This window comes from Ipomoea nil, unplaced genomic scaffold, assembly GCF_001879475.1.
Source record: "Ipomoea nil cultivar Tokyo-kokei standard unplaced genomic scaffold, Asagao_1.1 scaffold1074, whole genome shotgun sequence".
NCBI classification, from domain to species: Eukaryota; Viridiplantae; Streptophyta; class Magnoliopsida; order Solanales; family Convolvulaceae; genus Ipomoea; species Ipomoea nil.
Window position 1 is genome coordinate 2,393,334 of NW_017617502.1, and position 19,136 is coordinate 2,412,469.

The following is a 19,136-nucleotide window of genomic DNA, read 5'->3' on the forward strand; positions in this document are numbered from 1 at the left end:
TTTTTTTTAAGTGTTCATAATTGTTTACAATATAGTATATGTTCTATAATTTTGTAAATATTTTCAATACAAAGAATTTATGTATCGCTATCAAAGTTTGAACCTATGACAACCTATTTAGAATGATAACTGAGATATCATTACATTATATAATTGTTGACAATTTCATTAGAGGAAATTTCAATTTTGGTCATATGACTATAAAGATCTTGTTAATTTTAACCCCTGACTTTCAAAAGTGTCAATTTAATACCTTAATTATGCAATTTTTGTCAATTTTGGTCATTCCGGCCAAATTGCCGGTCAAATTTCGCCGGAAAATTTTAATAGTTAAAATAATGAGGGTATTTTGGTTATTTCAAACCTCTTTTCTTCTTCTCCGGCGAGTCCATCCCTTTCTCTCCCGTTTTCGGCGATCTTTCTCCCTGTAAATCTTATCTTTAATATCATCAAGCCTCCTTTCCGCATCATCTTAGTTCATTGCATTCGCTAGAAACGAAAGAGGAAGGGATGGACTCGCCTGGGAAGAAGAAAAGAGACGTGAAATGACCATAATATCCTCATTATTTTAACAATTAAAATTTTTCTGCGAAATTTGACCGGCAATTTGACCGGAGTGACCAAAATTGATAAAAATTACATAGTTAAAGTACTGAATTAATACTTTTAAAAATCAGTAACTAAAAATAACAAGACCCCTATAGTCATATGACCAAAATTGAAATATCTTCATTTCATTACTATTTAGTTGAGGAGGAAATACCAAGTTGGACTCGTAGGTTCAAGTCTAACGATTTTGTCCAAAAAGAGGAAAAAACAAAAAAAAACAAAAGCAACATGCAATATATACTCCGTAATGCACTTATGCACGTCTCGTCAAGTCGTCAAATTGATAGAAAAGCTAAATTCCGGGTTCAAGTACAATTATCAAAGAATAAAAGGGCCGGTTTGTAATAAAAAATGATATTTATTGGAGAATCTATTTTTGTATGGACTTATTTAACTTCTTCACTCTCGCTCTAGCAAGAACAAGAACAAGTACAAGACGAGTCCGACACATGGTCGACAGACGATGATGAAATCTCTCAGCGGACCCGATTAATCGCCGATTCTCCGACGACACTATCCTCGGAATTTCAGTTTTCCGATACTCCCGCTTCAGCTCCGGCGACACAATGACACTCATTTTCTCAATCTAGAACCTAAAACCGCACAAATCAGGTGAGGTTTAGGGCGTGACATTACCAGAGCTTCGCATTGCTTCTCTTTTAGCAGAATTCTTGGCTGCTGTGCTTTGTAATTTCTGTCTCTTCTGGTCTCTCTTTCGATCCCACTTCTCGAAGGTAGATCGGTCGAATCTGCTTGTCAATATGTCCTTACCTTTGGCGGCTTGGATTTTCCTTTTTCTTCTTTTGCTTCAGCTTCAGCTTTTTTTTTCTGAAATGGTTTGAAAACGGGTTTAACCATTTGCTCTTGTTTCAATGATTGAATATTTAATTGCAAATTAATTTACTTAAACAAAGGTTATGAGCTTTCCTTCATATTACATTTTAAACGTTTGATGAAGATTTAGTACTGGTTTTATAGATAATGTATTTGGACATATTCAGTGGATTTGAGTGAGCGCGTGTTATTGGACCGTTATGTTAGGTTATTTTCATGCTTTGTTCCTTCTCCTTGTTGGTTCTTGGGGCTTGTTCAGGCTTTGATGTGAAGTTTCATGAAAGTTTTACTTTAATGTCTTTTATTATCTAACCACTGCAACTTTATACATAAAGTCATAAAGGTATCTGCTTTGTAGTATAGACAAATTGGAATAATAATACTTCCTGTGTCTTTTCTTCTCTTCTTTCTCTATCTCCCTTGTTATCTTTTAGATTGTTTACAGACTATTATGTCAGAATCTTTGAAATCCCAACTGTTCAACGATTCCATGCCCTTTTACAAATGTATGAAAGTTAAAAGCCACACCCCACCCCCAATTGATGTGTTTGGGGTGAAATTTCAATATTCAATTTACAGTTTTTGGGTTTATCTCAATACATGTTGAATAGGTGATACTAGTCCGGTTTGACGGTTTCCTCACTGACTTAGAAAAACTTGCTCCTTTCTGAGGTATGGAGGAGGTATACAATAAGAAATTCCCAATTATTTGCAGTGCTATTTTAACCATATTAATATTGTTATAAGCTACTCCTTACTTTCTGTGCACTTTTTCATTTTCAGTTTCCAATTAGAGGATGATTAATGTGGTTATGGGATTTATTAAATTAGAAGTTCTTCCTCAGGTATCACTATGAATGGGATTCAGAAGGGAAAAACTCGCAATCTCAAGGAACCATTTCCAGGATGTTTGGGAAGAATGGTGAATCTTTTTGACTTGAATATTGGGGTTCCTGGAAACAAGTTGCTCACAGAAAATCCATATCAAGATGGTAAATTCCTAATCGTTTTTTCAAAATCTTTGCTTCCTCGTAGGGGAATGCAATAAGCATGAAAGGATGCTGTTTATAATTATTTTTCCCAAGAGAATCCTATAATCCCCACAATTTGCCCATGTGCTAGCTTGTTCACCATGTTCTTTGACTGTGGTGAAACTAATGATTACTCTTTAGTTATAGCATATGATAGCATATCAGAAAGCTTTTTTTCTCTGGTTTGTTAATCTCATGTCTTGCGTTAATGATTTTACAGGTTTTCCTCCAAGGAACCAATCTGACATGGCAAGCATGCCTCCACTTAAGGACCAAATCGCGGATGAAGTGGTACTTTTTTTCAATATATTTCTGAGGGATAACCACTAGCAGCCTGGTATTTTGTAGAACTCAACCATAATATTGATGTATACTCTTTTAAATGGTGTCTGCAGATTGGGTCGAAATTGAGCGGATCTATTTCAAACAGAAAATCAAATGGAACACCAATGAAGATGCTCATAGCACAAGAAATGTCCAGAGCAATAGACTCTAAACATAATCCACCAAGTGTTGTAGCCAAGTTAATGGGGCTTGACCCCCTTCCACCTCAGCAAGCTGATTCTTCTGAACAAAGAAATTATGCTGGAGGAAGTGCACGAGTTCAAGCAGACTCACAGTTGAGTTATTGCAGCAAGAGAAGTGGATCGTTAAATACAGAATTGCAGCATGAGTTTCAACAATATTCAGAGCAAAATCAATGCAAAGATGTGTATGAAGTTCGGCAGCATCCACAGAAGAACTCCCTAAGGAACAAATCATCACAAAAGAGAAGGTACGATGAGAAAGACAAAAGGATGGATTTTGTACGTCAGAAGTTCATTGAAGCAAAATACCTATCTATAGATGAAAAATGTCGCCAGTCTAATCAATTCCAAGATGCATTGGAAGTTCTCAGTTCCAATACTGATTTGTTCCTCAAGTTTCTACAAGAACCAAATCCTATGTTTTCTCAGCAGATATCCAATCTACAGTCTATTCTTCCTCCCACTGAAATAAAGCGAATAACTGTACTTAGACCTTCCAAGATGGTAGATAACTGCAAATTTGCTGGAAAGGAGAAGGATGCAGAAGAGGAAAACAGGACCAGCCTGGTAGGCCAAGTGAACAAAATGGACGAAAACCACCTGGATCATTCACCCTCTGCAGCTAGTTGTAATATTGATGAAAATTCCACTCAACCTACTCGAATAGTAGTACTAAAACCTAGCCCTAGTAGGTCTCACAACCTCAAGGCTGTGAGTTCCCCACCCTGCATATCACCAGGAGGGTTGCATCATAAAAGTTCATTGGAGAATCCAGAAGATAATAATGCTCAAGAATCAAGAGAAGTGACAACAGCAATCACACAGCAGAAGCATGAAAACTTAGTTGGGCATCAAAGGGATGACATATTGCTTTCTTCTGTGTTCTCAAATGGCTATATTGGTGACGAGAGTTCATTCAACAAGTCAGAAAATGAGTATGCCATGGGGAACCTCAGTGATTCCGAAGTCTTGTCACCAGCTTCTAGGCACTCATGGGATTTCATTAATAAGTTCAACAGCCCTTTTTCCTGCTCCTCCTTGAGCCGTGCATCTTATTCTCCAGAATCTTCAGTTTCTAGAGAAGCAAAAAAACGACTTTCAGAAAGATGGGCCATGGTGGCATCTATTGGAATTTGCCAAGAACAGAGACCTCTCAGGCAAAGCTCTAGTACTTTGGGTGAGATGCTTTCACTTTCTGATGCAAAGAAGTCTGGAGAACTTGATGAGGATAGAGATAAAGAACCCAAGGACTTAAATTCCAATCCAGCTGTGGATACAAATAAGAAGGAAAGTCTTGACAGTTTTTCAAGGAATCTCTTAAGGTCAAAATCTGTCCCTGTACCTTCTACCAGATTTGATTCCCAGGTGCAAGTAGGAAGTCCAGAAGCAAGGATGGTAAACACAGACCTTCTCAAAGAGACAATAAAAGAAAGAAGCACAAAATCATCATTCAAAGGGAAAGTTTCAAGTTTGTTCTCGAGGAACAAGAAACCTAGCAAGCAAATGTTTGGCACCTTGGAATGTGGTGATGAATCTTATTTGGGTGAAAAATATTTAGATCCTCCTAGAAAAGTAGATGATGATATGTGCCTATGCCTAAACAGCAATGGGCTTGAGTGCTCATCTCCTGATCTGCATGGCTCATCAGGCACAACAATTTCTTCAAGCTTGCCTGAAATGCATGGCTTTATTTCTTCAGAGGTAATACAGGAACATTTAAGCTAGCATATATTCTCATGCATTTGTTTTAATATCTTTTGCAAATTCAGCTGTGATTTTCTCAAGAACACAAATAAGTTAACTACACCACATATTCAGTTCAAATTCTATCGTATTCTTATAACTTTATGGTTTTATCTTCTTATTCGTTTGGCATGCACATTGGGTGGATAGTACTTTGTGCACTTTATGTCCATGTTAGGAGAAGGTTGAAATGGATTCCATGTTGGATAAATTTTACAGGTTGGACCTGGACCATCTGTAACAAAATATAGGCATTCTGGAAGTCCAAGTGAGAATCAAGATCAACCAAGTCCTATTTCAGTTTTGGGCACATCATTTGAGGAGGATGAATGTGTTACACAAATATCCCTTGACAATATCAAACCATATTGCCATGGTAAGTTGTGTCATCACTCATCAGTCATGCCAAAATTTCTTTTCCTTCAACATATTGTCTGATTGTTTTCCATAATCAAACAGGGGAGTTGCCTGTTCACTCAATTAGGTCAAATCTAATCGATAAATCTCCACCAATAGGATCAATGTCCCGCACTCTATCATGGGATTATTCTTGTGAAGATATTGCCTCCTCTTTTTCACTAATACCATCCTCAATGCAAAGGACCAAAGAAGAAGAAAAAGAGTGGTTCTTCATTGTTCAGACAATATTATCAGAGGCTGGCCTTGATGAGGTACAATGTGATTCATTTTTGTCAAGATGGCATTCACCAGAGAGCCCACTGGATCCATCATTGAGAGACAAGTACATTGATTCACATGAGGAGGAGACACTACATGAGGCTAAGCGAAGGAAAAGGAGATCAACCAGAAAGCTAATCTACGATTGTGTCAATGCAGTGTTGATGGACATTGCGGGACACAGGCATGACACTTGCCAAAAAATTGTTCCTAGTGTGGTACACAGTACCCTCCTAGAGGAGGGCGAGTCATTAATATTAGTGGACCATGTGTGGGAGCAAATGAGGGAATGGTTTTCGTGCAACATGACATGTCTCTCTGGTTATAGTGGGGACGGAAACAGCCTTGTGGTGGAAAGGATGGTAGAGAAGGAACTGGTAGGGAAGGGGTGGATAGAATATTGGAAATTAGAATGGGAAAGTATTGGAAAAGATATTGAAGGGAAACTTTTGGAAGAGATTGTGCATGAAGCAGTGGTTGAAATGACAAGGAGAATGTGATGCAGATTTTCTTCTTTAATATATGTATTAGTATTTCCTTCCTTTTAAAATCACAACAGTATTATAATTGTATATCAAATATTTCATAATAATGATGCTTCTGCTAACATGTAATTCTTAGGTTGTAACTGTATGCAATTCTTATAACAGTACCCTTTTTTTCTGCCTGGTCCTTGGATTTGTTTCTATAAATATTAACATAAGCTGAAGCTGTATATTAATTATAGGAAAATGGACTGGACTTGTTAGTTGCAGCTTGAGAAGTAACTAGTAGAATGAACAGAATTTCTTAGTTTTGGGGTGCTTGGTGGGAGGAAAACAGAACAAAAGAGTTTTGGATGCAGGAATTGAATCATGTGTTCTATCTCAATTAAAAGTCTAAACTGGTAGTTGCCATGGACGTTACTCGGGTTGTAAGCAACACGTGGACCATAATTTCTTTTGCATTGGGTTGGCTCCTTATATTGTACATTTATATTTATATACTAGTATTTTTTATGCGCCGATGCGCAAAAAATAGGTGCCCAATATTAATACATCATATTAAAATTTTAAATTAATTTAAATTTTAGATATTTAAATTATTCTAAATAATAATAATAATAATAATAATGTAAATCATTTTTATAAATTTGATATTTATATTTATGTAATAATTAACATATAACTCAAATATTTAATTTAATGTGTATATATTATTATTAATGAAGAAGATAAGAAAATATATGGTGGATGCATGTGCATGGTAACAATAGTGAAAAAGATAACGGAAGTTATAACGGTAGGGGTATGTTTGTCCAAAATATTTTAATGTACAACCTTTATAGCATAATGTACAAAAAAAATTTAACGGAAAAAACGGACATAAATCAGGGGTATAACTTTCATTCACACTTATTATGTTTTTATATTATATTATATGTTGGGAAAAGGGTCAAATTAGCCTTTAAATTTTACTTAAAAAATCAATTAGCCCTTAAACTTTTAAAAAGTGTAATTACGCCCTTTAACAAAGTATATTGAGGCAATAAAGTCCAAAAATCGAAAAATAACCTGCTATTATAGGTAGGTTCCGGCATCAATTTTATCTATATTCGGCAACAATCCGACAGTCAGCGACGGTCGGATCGTCGTTGGTCGCTGTCTACCAGAGAAGACAGTTCTGGAATCAATTTTATCTATCTTCGGCGACAATCCGACAGTCAGCAACGGTCGGATCGTCGTTGGTCGCCGTCTACCAGAGAAGACGGCTAGTTGGTCGTTTGTTGACGGCGTCGAGACCCTAATGACCTGTAATAGCAAGTCATTTACTGGTTTTGTACTTTATTGTCTCAATATAACATGTTAAATGGTGTAATTACACTTTTTAAAAGTTTATGCGCTAATTGAATTTTCAAATAAAGTTTATGAGTTTATTTGACCATTTTCCCTTCTATGTTTAATAGTGGGAACAACTACATGAAGATGACAATGCACATGGTTACAAACATAATTTTTAAGAACTTCAAGTTCCTTATGCCAAAAAGATTGAATTTCACACAAACGGTCTAATTCAGCTGACCAAAACACATCACATCTCATCAATACTTACACTGGTGTTGTCTATACATCTGCTGTACTTGTATGAGTATTTCATCACTCCCTTCTACTGAAACATTTACACAAAAACTGGGAATACACAATACAAACTGAAAGCCATCCAACAAATTATAGAGAACAAAGTGTACTGCTCGGTTTTAGTCAGTGCCATTTACGCGCTTCTGTGAATCAGTAATCCTTATTGGCTTGAGCTTGCAACTGACATGTCTTTGTTCTGTCCATTATAACTACACCCGCTGTTGTTCAATCCATACTGCAAAGCAATAGATGAGTAAATGAAAATACAAGGCTTCAGCTGCTTGATAGATAGGAAGACACAAGTGAAGAAACTGAAACTACTTCCCCCTCTCATACTAGGCAGGTTTTTGAATTAGTCATTGCTAGACTAAGACATATCACTCACACAACCCACTTGAACTTCAAAACTCTCACAAATGAAGAACCCAACCAGACACAAACAAAAAGAATCTTCCAGCCCATCCCTTATTCTCCCCAACTGTTATACCATGGACCCAGGTCCATCTTGCAATGTGGACCCTGGTCAAAAAATTATGTTTCTGCCGTTGACATATTCTGTACCTGCAGTTAACCGTTTATGTGCCTGTAAATAAACTAAAGTCGCATAACATGTTAATTACGGATACATAAACTATTAATTGCAAGTACATAATATGTTAACAATATATTGTGTCAACAGTTAACATATTTTGTACTTGCAGTTAACAGTTTAAGTGGTTATGTGTCTGTAGTTAACATGTTGTGTCTTTAATTTATTTACACGCACATAAACTATTAACTGCAAGTGCAGAATGTCAACTGCAGACACATAATCTGAAGGTTATTTTGGGTCTTCTACAATGCAAGGTAGCACCTGATCCATGGTATAATTTGCCCTATTCTCCCTGCTCCCCAACAACAACAACAATAATAATAGTAATGGCCCATGGCAACAATTAAATTGCACATTTTGAAGTTTGTATCACAACATCCACTTTACCCCGAGTGACATACTTCTTCTCCCAAAGGTTGAATCCCCAACCATAAGTGCCCCTCATGCCCCAGCCCGCCAGAGCATGAGGTAAATCATGGTAACTTAGGGGTTCAGCAGACGAGGCCAAATGCCGGGCCCCGAGTGATATACTAATATCAGAAAGAAATGTCAAAGAGTTAATTAAGATTTAGTGTAGTGGTTAAGCAGACACCTTTTCTCTCAACCGCAAACTCCAGATACCAGAATGCCCTGACCTACTGCCACCTTGTGTCAACCCAGATGTTCGGTTTAGACAAGGAGCAAGAGATGATCCTTCCCTGACATCAAAACCTCCCTCAATATCATTGTCCACTCTTTGGTTAGCCAATGCTCTGAGTATTATAGCAAGAAGCAAGGATAAAGCCTAGAGAATACAATATTCAAAAAGAGAATATATATCAAACCATGGAGATTGATCAAAACAAACAGACCATAAATAAGAAATTAAGAAAGAAATTGATACACCATAACATACCTGAATTATAATCACCACAATGCCAACCCACTTGCAAACATCAATGTTGTCTTTAATAAAGTTGCATAAGCTAGCAACTTCTCCTGTTGGGTCTATTGGAAGATCCTAAAACTTGGTTTAATTAGTAAAGAAACAAGGATAAAAAGGCATTTCTCCCAGCAGTGAAGATTATGTATAAAGGTACCTTTTCCCAATGGTGATCCAGTAAAATGAATGCCACCAAACTTACTTCCAAGAGAAGTAACACAGTAATTAAAAGAGAATACTGCAATTTTTATTTGGTCAAGGATAACAGTAACAAAAGAAGGGCTCGGAATCATCTAGTGACTGACCAACTATGTTTGGAACTAGAAATTATGCCACAAAAATAAAAGCAAATTAAAAAAAGAACAGAATGAGAATGGAAAATGAACAAAATATGGAAGAAATTCTTAATTTTTATAGCGTTGTTTGGTAAAATAGTTAGCTTATAAGCCAATTTTGGCTTGTTTGACCACCATTAACTGTTTGACTTGGTTAAATAACCAATATGAGTGTTTGATTAATTAGCTTTTTGTAACAACTTATTGCTCCAAAACAACTAAAATTCAAAAAGCTGCTCAAAGCAACTTTTTCTTTCAGATTTTTGAAAACGTTATTTTATATGTAATCAGCTATCAGCTAACAACTAATTTACCAAATATCTTTCTACAATCAGCTAATGCTATCAACTAGTCAAACTCATTAACTCAATAAGCTAACAGCTATTTACGAAACACCTCATGGTCTAATTTCCCTTCTTTAAATGTTCAAATATTGGTTTATAATGGTCTAATTCCCCTGTGCTCTAATATGAGATCAGAGAAGCCAAAAAATGTCTTCTACAACCGCCTAATACCAAAATCTAGTTGATCCCTTCAAAAAATTCATAACTTGCATCAGTTATTGCTGTGATAAACCTACGAACATACTATTACTCAGATAAATGATCAACCATGTGAGCAACAACTTCTAAGTCAGTAAAAGCATCAAATATATATATTCTTACTCATGAAAAGGATTAGAAAGACCAGGTGAGCCTTAAATATTCAAATTTACAGTTTAATTACTCCTAATTCCTGGCCACCACTAAAACATCAAAGAACTGCCATCAAGAACCAACAGAAAAAGGAAAGAAAAAAAAATCAAAGGTAATATAAGGAATCCCTGGGAAAAAAATGATGACAACTAATGCAGCAGCAATTGTTGGTAAGAAATTATCAACTGATTGCACAGGCTTAACTCACGGGTTCAGTAGGCAATATTTGGGGAAAGAAACCAAGGCTTGAAACTCAACCGTGGCAGTGTGAGGATTATGCCCAAAGTGGGCAGATCCCTTGTGCTCACCGGTTGGCCATGTCTGCTGGGTCACTGAATTACCATGATTTACATCCTCCCTCGGGCTGGGGTGTTGGGGTCCCTTGGGGTTGGAGATTCAACCTTTTGGGAATAAGAAATTATGAACTGGTAGCTCAACAATGGTTTTTCAAAACTCAAAAGAAACAGCATTAACTCCTGTATTTGTCAATTTATGCCCATCATAGGATACACAACAAAGGCAACAAGTATTAATTGCTTCAGCACCAATATGACCAATGCAAGTGATACAACACAATAACACGCCTACTCCCATAAATGCATATATAAACCTGCGAAAATAAATTCAAAGAAATAAATATCAAAGCAGACAACATAAGTCTAAAGCTAATTATGCAAAATAGCCAGCAAAGAATTACCAAGGAGCAGGGAGCGAATTGAAATTGAAGTTGAGGTCACCAGCTAGACCTGAAAAGGAGAAACCAAGTGTTGTTATCTCATCAGAAACACCAACTAGATTCACCAATTGGGCGGCCGAAAATTGCGGCGACGGAGCTGCCGGAGGAGCCGCTCGGCGGCGCTGCCACTGGTTGAGCATGTAAAAAGAGTATACGGTGATGGATACTCCAGCGAAAGCCTGGAGAAAATTCAAAAATTTCAGAATGGATGCCAGGAAAGTCTGGCACCACGGCTTTCGCATTTTGTATAGAATTATCTTTTCTTTATCTTCTTCAACTGCAACTCAGGAACCCTAACCGCCTGCTACAGATTTATGTATTCATTATCACCAGTTCTGCTAACCCTTGACTCCTTGAGAGTTGAGAGTTGAGAGTCAACTCCTAAAACCTTGATTTTACATAATATTAAAAGACTATTACTCAATGAGCGGTGAGCCCATCATGGTGAACAGTATAGAGTCTTACTTCTACGGTTCTACCTTAATCATAGAAAAGCCATTTTTACCTTCCATTGAAAAGCATTTTGGTAGAGTTCTATTGGCATCCACACTCACTGGATCAAATTACAGATTTACAGCATACCAAACTAATAATCTTTCTTGCTTCTCTCATATCAAATTACTTCAAGTTTTGTTTAGTTAAAGACATGTAAGATTATCCAAGTAATAGAATTATCTCTAAAAAGTCTAAAAAGTTGCAATAGGCGCTAGAAGCTAGTCGGTAGGACCTAAGCAGAATCTAGGCGGGCGCCAAAAAAATAGTACTTTAAATTTTGAGGAAGTTTTCAACCTTCAATCATATAACAAATCCAAACAAATGAAATAATGATAATTTATAAGTCATAACATCAAAATAATATTAAAAAATAAAAATACTCAAATATTTCAATCATCTAAAGATTCAAAGTATCAAACTAGTATACGGACGGTTGGACCAGACAACATTGGACGAAATCGACCGACACGATCGGTTAGGCCGATTTTGATCGATTTTGACTGATTTTGCCGCTTAAGCGTCCGGCCGATTTTTGAGCGCTTAATAGTGAAAGCGGAACGGTCTAGGGGTCCCTAGCGCCTAGGCCTATTTTTACAACAATGCTAAAAAGTTGATATTACAATAGTGCTAAAAAGTTGTACATTAAGTATATGAATTCTGTACCTGAAATATATTAGTAGTTCTGTAACACACAACATATTGTGTGTCTTAATTTACAAATTTATGTCTTGTATTATGAAATTATGTGCATATAAGATATATATTATGTTAGATTTGAGAATAAGTAAATATATAACATGTATATGTATTTTGGGTTGTGAGTTTTTGTGTCTCGTATTATAAGGGCATCCTCAATAATGAGGATTTTGGTGTGGTATTTTAGGTGCCAACTGGGAGAGAGTAGAAGAAAAAAAATTAAAAGAAATAAAAAAATAAAAAACTGACGCCTCCAGACAAAAAAAAAGTCAGGAAGTCCGATGCCTTGGCGCCATTCATTGCTCCATGCACGACTTTCCAGCCTTCTCTTTCACTTTCTCTCTGTTAATGGGCCCACAAAAACCTCCATATTGCAAGAGAAAAGTTTGGCCAAAGTCTTATCTTTCATTTGTGAAAATTTTCTCCATGAGATTTTGTTGTCCTAAAACTTGGTGAGGACCCCTCTAATGGGTGGTAAAATAAACTAAATTAAATTTGTGGTAAAATATAAGAAATGAGAAATTAAAGAATCTGTTAAAACTTAATCATTGAAAGGACGCGTTTTGATTTAGGGTCCACAATGGTATGTGGACTCTGGTTAACGATATAAATTGCCCGAGTGTGGACTGTGGACAATAAAGACGAAGAAATTGAGCCCGTCGTAATGGATTCAAGGATTCACGCTTTTCGAATACGACGTCGTTCGCTTTTTTCCGCACTGACAGTAGCTAGAATGCGAGCTCTTTTAATAGTAGAATGTGACCCATTTCGGCGTTTTGCAATTTGCTTAATAGTGAGAAGCGGTTCCAAGTTGCAGTTAATCCTTTTGAGAACGAACATCTATGGACTATGGCGAGCAGTGAAACCTCCAGCATGAGTGGAGTCCCGTCGTTAGTCAATCTGTGCTTGGGCGTTGTCAAACATGATCTCCTTCGCGGTACTCTTTTTCTTTTTGCTTCTTACATTTAATCAAGAAGATTGATTGATAGATAATATTTGGTAGATTAAATCGTTGCTACATGAGTTTCAGGTGATAATTCTAATCTCCTCTCCGGCGTTTATCATCTTTCATCGGACTTGTTTGATCGCCTGTTGCCGCTGTTACCTCCGTTGGCTTTGCAACTACTGCAAGAGCAACTGTTAGCTCGAATTTTCATCGATTAAACTCTCTCTCTCACACACACATATATATTAAAATGAATATTCAGATAGTATGTTTAGTAAATTATCTGTATAATGGAAAAACTGCGATTCCTGTTTCTCGATTAGGTGATTTTCAGAATAAGCAATGGCTATCTTCTTCCGCTATTGTCCTGTCCACTTGCTTCTATCTTATATTAATAGTTCAACGATGATAGCCTTGTGTTTCAGCATAACTGCAACATTAGCTTACTTAAATTTGTATGGCTGTGAATTCTTTGGAGTTTGGATGCGTTGTAATTGTCAATTTGTCATAGCATATCTAGCTTCAGGTGTTAGGAGATGGATGATACCTAACCGATTAATTTTCTTACTTCAGGCCACTTGATTTTTGGGACGATCACATATGTTCTCCTGATAGCTATGATTTTCCAAGAAAAAAGAGAAGGTCTGCTAAGAATTTGTGTACAATCATATTTGTTAAAACAAAATAAAATCTATAAGTAGAATTTAATATATGACAAATTGTATAGAATAGCTTTCATCATTTTATTGGTCATACAGACAGAGTATATGGTGATTTTTGTACATCCAGACTCTGGCAATTATGATGATATTTCATGTTCAAAAGTTATGCTTCTGCTGTTCTGCAGATGCGTGATTTTTGAAAGTGCTTGGGAGACTTTGTATAAAGCACGTTGGCCTGATTGTGGCCACAAGAATAGGAAATTGCAGTTGTGTTCATTCCACGACTTGATGAAAAGAAGGGAAACAAAGCATGATTTCATTCATGACTGGCAGCAGATGTACTGGGAGACACATCTACAAAAGTATGAGATGTGATTCATTAATACTTATAGATTTATGGATACCACTAATTCCATGCTACTTCATCTCTCATCCAATAGCTCCACTATGTTAATATGAAGTACAGTTGCCTGGATGCAGCTACAGAGATAGCTTCATTCCCATCTTTTGAAGGTCACATTGGTGAAACTAAAGTTCCTGGTATGAAAAAAAATTTCTTCCCACCTTTCTGAATTGAGATTTCTACAGAGCAGCCAGTGCTCAATTTCATGGATACTCTTTTCTGCAGATTCTATACTGGAGTATATTGGTTATAGGGAACAGTTTCCTGACTTATCCTATGACCCCTCAAAGTTCTCGTATCACTGCCAACAATTTGGATCATATGCCAGGTAATCTACATATTTTATTTTCTGTTACCTTCATTGTCATCATATCCTGAGAGTTAGTTTAAGTTATAGTTGTTCTTGTTGCAGTTGTCTGAGGCTGGCAGATGTGCTTTGTGTTGCAGAAACCTGTGTAAGTTACATTTCTTTTGGATAATTGTATTTTTGGCCCAACTAGAGAAAATGGAGCTTGGTATTGCTGCCAACTGCTCATACTTATTTGTGTTCATTTAATCTGTCTTCAAGTACACTAAATTATTCTTTGTTGCAGCATTTATTAAGAAATGCTAAGTTGGAGTGTTTGGATTTAAGGTGGATAAAATCTCAAAGTGAAGATGATGTAAGATTACTTCCTCTTCTTCATGTGCCTGTATGTCTTAGCTATGATTTGGGGGAGTAGTTTACTAATTACCAGGTGAAACTATCAATAAAGCACTTGTCTGAATCATTGTAGTATCTACAAGCTTTACAACAATTGTGTGAGTTGACATGTTATGCTGACAATGATTTGAAGTGAGTGAAGGCAAATTAAGAAAATTCTCCTCTCTGTTCTTTTCTTAATTTTTTTCTGGGTAAGGGGCATTAGAAGAGGTGACTGAAGAGATTTTATACTGCTCGTTTCATTTATTTGTTGCTTTCTGACTTACAGGTTGACGGCCTATGTAAACTTTTGAATCAGAATAGGGGGACATTGAATTCAATAAAATTTATGTTTTGCAAGTTTTCTACATCATCTCTGAATGCAATTTGTAGCTCGCTATGCTTTGATGGTCTTCAAACTCACCATGTGCAGCACTTCTCTATTAAGACATCAAGGTTTTTAGATAACAATGGATCTCTTCTGCCTAGTGGACTGCTGCTTTTTTTATCATCAGGGAGGTATATATGCATTTCTCACCTTTTGCACAATAACTGAGCTGATAAAACAACTTAGAAAAATCTATTGACTATCCATAAAGGACTTAAGGGACAATTGTGAAAGCAATGTACAGCAAAGAAAGTACCCTTTCTGGACCCTGTTTTACTGTTCAGTAGAAGCCTCTTCCCTTCTAATATATACTTGGATATTTCTAGATGACAAAAAATGCTTAGAAATATATAGATCAGAACTTAAAGATTGCCATTTCATTTAAATTTTAATTGATATTCCAGTTAGTTGACTCATACTAGCATAGTTGGAGCTTAGTTTGTGCTGTATGTTCTCCTTTATTCAATATAAATCAGCTTATTAGATGCATCATGGCTTGTTATTATAGTCAGGATCTAAAGGTATCCACTATAATTAAAATTTAAAGTTAGCTGTGATGCCAGTTACTCAAACTAATATAGTGGGAGCTCAGTTGTGCTGAATTTCCTCCTTTTTTCAGTATAAATCAGTCTATGAGTTACATTGTGGTTTGTTAGACTTGATCTTATAACCAAGTGAGTACAGCTTTACAAAAGTAGTTAGTATCATTGGCTTCTTTCCTTGATTCTTCATTTTTTTAAGAGTTGTAGAACTGTTATGGGAGGGTAAGATTGAGTGGCTTGTCATGGTGAGCTGTTCAAGTGTTCAATAATGGCTTTTAACTTCCAGACTTCAAAATTAAGAAGTGCTGGATTCTTTTTTGGATCTATTTGGATATGAATTTGATGCCAATAATATACTTCCTACATCAGAGACTCAGAGAGGGTTATTTTATTTATCCATTTTAATAGAGCAGTTTGGAATCCCAAGTTTATACCATGTTTCTACAGGTCCTTGTCTTCATTAAGCTTCTCTGATAACAACCTTAATAAAAACTGCGCAAGAATGATCTTGAACACACTCCTCAATGCCTCGTCTAGCATACATGTCCTAGATCTCTCAGAAAACAATGTGAGTCCTGACATTTGTACTGCTATAATCATACTACTTCACTCACCAATAAACAACATATAATTTGATTTCTTATACTGCAGATTAATGGGTGGCTTTCTCATATAAAATGGCAATCCACAAGTAACATGCACTTACCTTCTGGAATATCCAATTCATTGAAGTCAATACGTGTACTGAATTTGAGGTATATCTTAGAGGCACATTATAATTGGCCTATTTACAATGACGAAGCTCAGGGTCACATTAAAAAGTAGAGTGTTTAAAGTGGTTAACAAGCTCACTATAGCCAGACTCAAAAGGGTCAGTGTGCTTCATTGAGATTTAGTTTTTGCAGGTATAATAATATATGGACTCTTGATACTAGTCTTTTTGACTGGCTAGTGACTCAAAATACTGACTTTGGGAATAATCATTGATTTATGAAATTATCCTTCTTTGCCTGATCTATTATTTCATTATGAGATGTACACTCATTTCATTTCAGGAACAATATTCTACAAAAGGATGATGTGGATTGTCTCAGATATGCACAAATCTACATGCCTAATTTGGAGAGTCTTGATTTAAGTGACAATCCCATTGAGGATGATGGAGTCAGGTTATTTGAATTTTAATAAAATTTTACATGATTATCAATTTGCTAGATCTTAAAAGATTTTTATTCTTCAGGAGTTTGATTACTTATCTTGAGTATTCATGTAAGATTGTTGAGTTGAGATTGGAAAACTGTGAGCTTACCGGCCATGGGGTGAAGTGTCTTTTAGAATGTCTCTCTGTTTTGGAGAAACCACCAACCTCTCTTTCAATTGGTAGCAATTATCTTGGCAGGTTTGGGTAGCTTACTGCATTACCTTAATGTTCATGTTATATTTTATATTTGTTTGTCCTAAATTATACGGAGTATTCTTCTTTTTTATTTAAATAAAAATGTAATTTTGTGCAGTGAGATAGGAGCATCAATAGGGAAATTTATGAGCAAAGGAATTCTATCTCTTGACATTGATGACATTGGGCTTGGTTCTTCTGGCTTCTCAAAAGCTCAAGAAGAGATAGTGGAAGACTTGAAGATTATCTGCATCAACATAAGGTCAAAGTGGTTCAAATATTTTCCTAAAACTTTTAATTGTGGATTTTTTTTTTTTTCTGAAATTAATACTTCTGGAAGCCTTTTGCAGCAAGAATCGTGGTGGCATTGATACTGCAAAGTTTATATCAAAGCTTTTTTCATATGCTCCGGAGCTTGTAGCCATTAATGCTGAGTTTAACCTTATGCCAGCTGAATCCTTGGCAATCATAGGGTCTGGCCTAGCTGCAAATGGTAATAGTGTTGAATGCCTTTTGTTTTCATTTATCTGATGATACTATTGCTAGAATTTGATTCAAGAGTGGTAGATTGCTAGTAAATGCACAATGGAATTTGGAAATGAGCATTTACACCATCTAACAAATATGGTCTCAAAAATCCTACACATTTCAGTTTAAGTATATTTAAATAAACTGTGTCAATTTTGTCTTTTTATATTTTTCATAGAGAAGTCAGCACTCATCCAGGATCTTCTACTGAAATTACTCCCAATAACATGGGGAACTGATGGCTTCTTCTTTCCATTGATTAGGGAAACTAGAGCTCTTGGACTTGAGTGGAAACGCATCATGTGAAAACTCTGCTGATGCTTCTGTGCTGAGTAAATATGAAATCAATGGGAAATTAGTTATTATTGACTTGCCATCTTCAGCACCAAATGTACCTTACGACGATGATCCATAGTTGCTTAGATCTTGGGTTTGTGCTAAAATTCAAGGTTGGTGGACAGATCATAAGGGAATACAAAAACTCTTGCAACAACAAACGTTTTCCTCAAAAACACATCTTTAATTGTGTTCACCGCACTGCTTCAATTACCTTTTGTATGCTCTTAGTTCACTTTATAAATTGACTCTGTCCAAAAACAGGCCTTGTTTTCTGAATTTTCAAATGAGCATATATAGTCCTATATTTCCAGCTAACTTTGAAACTTGTTGTACCTAGGTAGAAAGTTAAGCTTAGTTGAGTTATGTTACGTTATATATACAACACTCGCCAATGACCTTGTAGTTTAATGGCATGAAGTGGTTCTCCCAAAATGGGAGGTTATGGGTTTGAGTCCCAGTGGGAGCGGTATTGACTCTTTGTGTTTCAGTACTATATTGTAACAGAGTCGGTAACACTCAAAAAAATATGTATACAACACTCAATTTCCACTTGTTACAACAGTGTTTGTATCTATATTTGATGCTCAAGAAAGGCATTGTTAATTTATGCTTAGTGTTGCTTGAGCTTAACTCCATGGGAACTCCCCCCAATTTGCTTTTCCAACCTGTAAAGCCTTGCTGTTATTAGTAAGATATTGTATTGTATGTGTGGAACACTTGAACCCAAAATGATGAGTAGAAAGTGAAAGTGGACAACTTTATTGGCTTTTCTTTTTTCCTCCTCTCTCTCTCTCTCTCTCCAAAAGAAAGTTGGTGGCTTGGCTTTGTCACAGAGGGGTGGGTCTTTTTCTTGCTGGTGTTTATCTATCAAATTATATGTCCCCAGAAATCATAAACTTATTCTTGACTATCATGCGGCCCGGATGACCCATTGACAGACAAATCATGACTTGTTGGTAAAACCATTAATTAATGTTGTGGGTCGAACGTTTACATCATCTTTGTGTTACAATAACACTATGGTTTAATTATGAAAGAGTATAGATTGGGAAAGACAATGAATTAGGGTCTAAAACACCCTCAGCAGATATGATACTACTTGAAAGTCAAAATCTAATTTTAACTATTCTCAACAATAATTTACTTCTCAATCAGATTGTTCTTTTCATCTAAATTATTGTTACAAAATCTGTTTTAAACTACTTGACTAGGAAACAAAAGAATTACAGCGTGGTGTTTC

At 36.1% G+C, this 19,136-nt stretch overlaps 3 protein-coding genes across 4 annotated transcripts; 2 read left to right on the forward strand and 1 right to left on the reverse strand.

Annotated features, from left to right (window-relative positions):
* The first annotated feature begins 991 nt into the window (after positions 1 to 991).
* Positions 992 to 6,091, forward strand: LOC109182865. Of its 2 annotated transcripts, none has more exons than XM_019333089.1 (6): positions 992 to 1,221; positions 2,289 to 2,435; positions 2,695 to 2,765; positions 2,870 to 4,702; positions 4,964 to 5,120; positions 5,204 to 6,091. In XM_019333089.1, the coding sequence occupies exons 2-6, from the start codon at positions 2,297 to 2,299 to the stop codon at positions 5,920 to 5,922; spliced, it is 2,919 nt and encodes a 972-aa protein (XP_019188634.1). In that variant the 5' UTR covers positions 992 to 1,221; positions 2,289 to 2,296; the 3' UTR covers positions 5,923 to 6,091. The 2 variants fall into 2 exon arrangements, with proteins under 2 accessions (XP_019188634.1, XP_019188635.1); XM_019333090.1 differs by lacking the exon at positions 992 to 1,221 and adding an exon at positions 1,237 to 1,343.
* Positions 6,092 to 7,414: 1,323 nt separating this feature from the next.
* LOC109182725 (tetraspanin-20-like) lies at positions 7,415 to 11,224 on the reverse strand. Its single transcript, XM_019332889.1, has 6 exons — positions 10,781 to 11,224; positions 10,594 to 10,693; positions 9,211 to 9,291; positions 9,027 to 9,131; positions 8,724 to 8,915; positions 7,415 to 7,774 (listed from the first exon to the last, which is right to left on the reverse strand). Exons 1-6 carry the CDS (start codon positions 11,059 to 11,061, stop codon positions 7,700 to 7,702), a joined length of 834 nt encoding a protein of 277 aa, XP_019188434.1. The 5' UTR covers positions 11,062 to 11,224; the 3' UTR covers positions 7,415 to 7,699.
* A 1,528-nt stretch (positions 11,225 to 12,752) lies between these two features.
* Positions 12,753 to 18,211, forward strand: LOC109182724. Its single transcript, XM_019332888.1, has 16 exons — positions 12,753 to 12,947; positions 13,041 to 13,149; positions 13,530 to 13,598; positions 13,804 to 13,980; positions 14,085 to 14,158; positions 14,247 to 14,349; positions 14,434 to 14,476; positions 14,615 to 14,683; positions 14,993 to 15,222; positions 16,081 to 16,201; positions 16,285 to 16,388; positions 16,689 to 16,802; positions 16,874 to 17,032; positions 17,148 to 17,291; positions 17,380 to 17,522; positions 17,821 to 18,211. The coding sequence occupies exons 1-16, from the start codon at positions 12,860 to 12,862 to the stop codon at positions 17,970 to 17,972; spliced, it is 1,899 nt and encodes a 632-aa protein (XP_019188433.1). The 5' UTR covers positions 12,753 to 12,859; the 3' UTR covers positions 17,973 to 18,211.
* The last annotated feature ends 925 nt before the right edge of the window (positions 18,212 to 19,136 follow it).

What these genes read in the sequence shown, in the direction of transcription:
- LOC109182865 (XM_019333089.1), top strand. Translation starts at nt 2,297, where the DNA reads ATGAATGGGATTCAGAAGGGAAAAACTCGCAATCTCAAGGAACCATTT. An exon ending in AGAAAATCCATATCAAGATG is followed by an intron (nt 2,436 to 2,694) that starts GTAAATTCCTAA and finishes ATGATTTTACAG; the next exon opens with GTTTTCCTCCAAGGAACCAA. An exon ending in TATCAAACCATATTGCCATG is followed by an intron (nt 5,121 to 5,203) that starts GTAAGTTGTGTC and finishes ATAATCAAACAG; the next exon opens with GGGAGTTGCCTGTTCACTCA.
- LOC109182725 (XM_019332889.1), bottom strand. Translation starts at nt 11,061, where the DNA reads ATGCGAAAGCCGTGGTGCCAGACTTTCCTGGCATCCATTCTGAAATTT. An exon ending in ATACTTGTTGCCTTTGTTGT is followed by an intron (nt 9,292 to 10,593) that starts GTATCCTATGAT and finishes TAAAAATTGCAG; the next exon opens with TATTCTCTTTTAATTACTGT. An exon ending in TGGATCACCATTGGGAAAAG is followed by an intron (nt 9,132 to 9,210) that starts GTACCTTTATAC and finishes ACCAAGTTTTAG; the next exon opens with GATCTTCCAATAGACCCAAC.
- LOC109182724 (XM_019332888.1), top strand. Translation starts at nt 12,860, where the DNA reads ATGGCGAGCAGTGAAACCTCCAGCATGAGTGGAGTCCCGTCGTTAGTC. An exon ending in TTTGTGTTGCAGAAACCTGT is followed by an intron (nt 14,477 to 14,614) that starts GTAAGTTACATT and finishes TCTTTGTTGCAG; the next exon opens with CATTTATTAAGAAATGCTAA. An exon ending in ATACGTGTACTGAATTTGAG is followed by an intron (nt 16,389 to 16,688) that starts GTATATCTTAGA and finishes ATTTCATTTCAG; the next exon opens with GAACAATATTCTACAAAAGG.